General features: G+C 64.7%; 1 protein-coding gene across 1 annotated transcript in view; it reads right to left on the bottom strand.

Moving 5' to 3' along the window:
• Positions 1-4,331, bottom strand: part of LOC107184091 (adenylate kinase 8-like) — a 5,837-nt gene extending 1,506 nt beyond the window's left edge. Inside the window, exons 1-2 of the mRNA XM_015567796.1 lie at positions 4,228-4,331; positions 2,933-3,017 (exon numbers count right to left, since the gene is read on the bottom strand). Of these exons, the coding sequence (XP_015423282.1) occupies positions 2,933-3,017; positions 4,228-4,311 (169 nt within the window). The 5' untranslated portion in view covers positions 4,312-4,331. The remainder of the gene's footprint in view (positions 1-2,932; positions 3,018-4,227) is intronic.
• Positions 4,332-4,400: the final 69 nt, after the last annotated feature.

Genomic DNA, 4,400 nt, shown 5'->3' with positions numbered 1-4,400 from the left:
TTTGCTCCCAGCTTTCTTCTGGCCAAAGGGCTGTGACCTTCAGTCCTCCAGGGCCCGGAGGGCGTGACCTCCACCGGAGGCTGGTGTGTCCGGCTCAGTGGGACGGCCTGGCCGCCCTGGGGTCCAGGGGCCAGGCAGCCTCATTCCTACTTCCTCCCCCGTCATCTCGCCAGCAGGACTGTCGTCCTCCCCCAACCCAACGTCTGCACCACAGCTAAGCAGCCAGCGGTGTCGCTGTCCCCCCAACGGCAGGCTCCCCGAGGTCTCAGCCCCCCTGCACAGCCCGAACCTCCCCCTCGGCTGTCCTGAGGCGCCACCGTTGTCACCACCATGGCTGCCTCCTGCCAATGGTGCCCTCTGCCCTCAGCATTCCCAGTGCGAGCGGCAGAAAGCGGACGCCCTGAGTCCGAGGGCCGCGAGGTTGGCAGAATCCTGCACAGGAGGAGCCAGGCAGGGCCACCCCCCGCCCCCAGGAGCAATGCAGCGTGGGGCAGGGCGGGGTGGGGGGACACAGCACTGACTGCCCAGGCACCAGACACTGCAGCCGTGGCCGGGACATGGGCTGTGGGGCTGCCCCGGACGTGCCCCCACTGTCACCCAGGAACCAGGCCCTGCAGGGCCACCAGGGAGCGCACCTCCCAGGCTGCACCCCATCTCAGCTCACCTGACCAGTGACCTCAGAGCACCGCCCCCCCGCCCCGGAAATGAGGTGGCTGTGGGGACAGAGGGTCAGGTGAACTGCCGAGGGAGAGTGGAGCTGGGGTGCCACAACAGGTGTGGGGGAGGGTGGCCAAGGGGGAGGGCCTTGTGCATGGGAGCCGTGGGACCGTGGGAGAGGGCCCGCTTGCCAGAGCCAGAGGAGGTGCAGGCGGGGCGTGGTCTGGCCTGTGCACCCCTCTCCTGGCTGCCGCTTAACCAGAGCTCTGGCCACAGGCCTCCCCACAAGGTCCTCGGACCCTGGGCCAGATCAGCAGGCTCGGGGCCTGCGGAACCCGCGGAGAAGAGGGACGCAGCCCGACAGGAGCATTTGGGGGGTGGGGAGACTCCTAAGTCGCACGTTCATCTCGACAAAGCAACAGGGCTCAGGGACTGCTGGGGAACCCCAACAGGCCCCGTAAGTGACACCCAGAGTCCTTTCTCATCCGTGGAAATGCCTAGAAGGGAACAGCCACGGCCTCCCCCGCCCAGGTTCTCGCGCACATTTACCTGCTTAACTTCAGCTGCTTAAACCTAACGCCCTGCTGGTGAGTAATTATTTATCAACAGCTACACCCAGGCTGCGGGCTGCCACGGGCAACCAACTGCTTCCAACCACTTAAAACGGAATCAAAGGCCCTGTCCTCTGCGCCCATCCAGGCTTAACGAGGAGGCCTAATGAGGAGACCATTTAAATTCACCAGAAAGCCCTCGGGGGTGGGCTCCTCCGCGGCTTTCCCCGCAAACACCTGCTAAGCAACGCAGCACACGCTCCACAGCGCAGCTCACACTTCCCATCTCGGGCATCTGTGTCGCCCAGGGCGACTCTAAATGCCCCCTTTGTCCCGGAGCTGCTGGTCCCGCGGTGAGGGGGCTGCCCGCTGCGTGCTCACTCAGTAGGCGAGTCCAGAACCTTCTCCCTCCGCACCAGCCACCGGGGAAGCAGAGGGTGAGCGCTTCCAGGGATCACAGGCGGCTGCCTGGCTGGAAGGAGGCGGGACAACCTGACTCACTGGCCCAGGGGGACCTCCCACTGTGTGAACGGAGATCATGGCCATGGCCCTCTCGGCAGGAAGGCAGGGAGGCACAGTGGGCAGCTGAAGGGGTGCTCCTGGCACCGAGCTCACAGTCAACGTCAGTGCTCAGTCCTGCCCAGCGGGAGGCTCAGAAAAGGCCGCTGGGCTCTCGGAACCGGAACCGCCGGCCGAGGTCTGCGAGGGTCCTCACTCGGAGCTCCACAGCCACGCCTGGCACCTGCGGGCAGAGCTCACGGTGGGGACGGGTGTGCCCGGCTCACGGGCCTGGCGTCTCCTTTCTCTTCCATTTTTTAAAAATATTTTTTTTATTGATTTCAGAGAGGAAAGGAGAGGGAGAGAGAGAGGCAGGGCGGGGTGGGGGAACACAGCACTGACTGAAACATCAATGATTAGAATCATTGATCAGCTGCCTCCTGCACGCCCCACACTGGGGATCGAGCCCACACCCCGGGCATGTGCCCTGACCGGAATCGAACCCTTCAGACCACAGGCCGACGCGCCATCCACTGAGCCAACCTGTCTAGGGTTCTCTTCCCCCCACCCTTTTTTAAGCTACTCAGAGTCCTTTCTCATCTGAGCCTGAGCCCCTCCACAGGCAACTCGGGCCTCCCCCTGAGGCTGCCCCAAGCGCTATGCCACTGGGCCAGCTCCTGCAAAGCAGGTTGCTCCAGTGAAAGGGACATAGAGCCGCTTCCCCTGACAGCCACACGGGACAGACTGGTCCTCCCGCTCCTGGCAGATGGACCCGCGGGCGGAGCCTCTCCTCCCTACGCCCCAGTCCGAGCTCTGGCCGTGGGTCCAGCCGACCTGCACACGGGCCACAGCGTGGGGAGCTCTGGAACTCACTAAGGGGCGCCCATCGGGAGACCGTGAGGAAAATAGTGACCGTGAGTGCTGCCTGTCTAGGTAGACCAGACACCACACTTACACCTGACAAGCAATCACAGAGCTTACACCCCACGGGGGCCATTGGCTGGGGCGCAAGAGAGCATGAATCACGGGTTCCGTGGGCCACGACAAGGCGTTTCCTTTAATGACCCCACGAGAGAATTGCTAGTTGTGCTCCCGAAGAAATGAGGGAATTTTTCAATTCACCACCAGCCCCAGTGGTCCAAGGCCCCCCGCCTCCTGTTCGGAGGACAGAGCGGCCCCCAGCTGCTGGGGGTGGGGAGGCGCAGGGAGGGGCCCCGCGTGCTCACCGCAGTCGTTGTTTCGATGCAAGTGCTCGATCATGAACTGGAGGGGATCCGTGGGCTGGTGGATCAGAAGCTGCTCCAGCAAGCTCTGTGGGTGCAGGGCAGACACCCAGGTAGTTAACCCCTGCAGGGGCGCTCCAGCCCCCAGCTCAGGTGGCCCAGCACCCTGGTCACCGTGGATAAAGGCCAGGAGGCCTGGTCTCGCCACTGCACCCACCAATACGCCTTCCCCCTGGGACCCAGGCCCTGCCCTGATGGCGGCTGCTTGGGTCCACGTGAGCAGACACGAGGGAGGGGCTGAGTGGGTGCCGCTGCGGAGGGACCTCGCCCTTGGCTCAGCCAATGTGCCTTCCTGACCATTCACTGCTGCAGCCCTGTGTCCCGTCAGGGCCTCACGCTGTCCCAGCGCCAGGCACAGTCACAGCCAGTGCCCAAGCACACGTGTGCTGGGGGACACGGCCATCGCTGCTACCAAAGGCCCTCCAGGTGGGACGGAGCATTCACCTGCCAGCTACCTCCACAGTCCTGGACAGCCTGGCCTCTCTCTCTCTCTCCCTCTCCCTCTCCCCCCCCTCTATCAGTTAACTTTCCGAAGGAAGCACAGGTCGCTGGAGAGATGGAGACGGGTGCATAGCCTGAGCTCTGCTCTCCTGTGTGCAGGTCGAGGTTCAAATGACCACAGGCGTCACCAAGGTGCCCCTGGGGGTAGGCAGACCCAATGGAGCAGACAAAGGCTCTGGAGCGGGCTCAGCGGCCCCTTGGCCCTCAGAGTCGGTGTGGCTGGACCTCCAGCAGGTGCAGAAGGGTCACCTGCAGCTCACGAAGGGGGCTAAGGTCACACGGGGAGGGGGCCCAGTCAAGGTGGGCGCCCAGGAGGAGCTTGGGCGCAGCCAGGAACTCCTGGTCCTGAGGAGGAAGGGCAGGTGGGAAGCGCTGCTGTCCCAGGAGGCGGCCATCTCGGGGCATGGGCGTGGGCGCGGGCGTGGGCGCGGGCATGCCACTGTGAGCTCGGAAGCCCCAACTCGGAAACACCACCGCAGGGCGGGCCCTCTGGAGCTCACCCCTGCTAACCCGCCGTTGACAGATGGGGGACTAGGACGGGGACTGCTCCAGGCCACGCAGCCGGCTGGCAGAGCCAGGAGCCAACCCTGGTCAGGGTGGCTCGCCCCTTTTCTGCCCGCTGGGTCCGCGGGGTGGGGTGTCTTCAGACCGCGGTATCCCCCGGGGTCACGACGGCACAGGAGTCAGATTCCGCAAGTGGGGAAACCTCGTAACAGACGTGGCCCCCCCAGGGTCACCTGCATCATCTCGAAGACGTGGTGCCTCTCCCCGTACTGGGGCATTTCCGGGGGGATGCGGTGCGGGCCGGTGGTCGCGTCCATGCTGCCACGTCGGCCGCTCCCTAAGAACCACCGTTGCTAGGGGCGCCGCCTCATGACGTTATCCACGCGCGCTGCTCCCTAGTGACCGC

Source organism: Myotis davidii, unplaced genomic scaffold (assembly GCF_000327345.1).
Source record: "Myotis davidii unplaced genomic scaffold, ASM32734v1 scaffold651, whole genome shotgun sequence".
Taxonomy (NCBI): domain Eukaryota; kingdom Metazoa; phylum Chordata; class Mammalia; order Chiroptera; family Vespertilionidae; genus Myotis; species Myotis davidii.
This window is presented reverse-complemented; position numbering and strand designations above follow the sequence as displayed.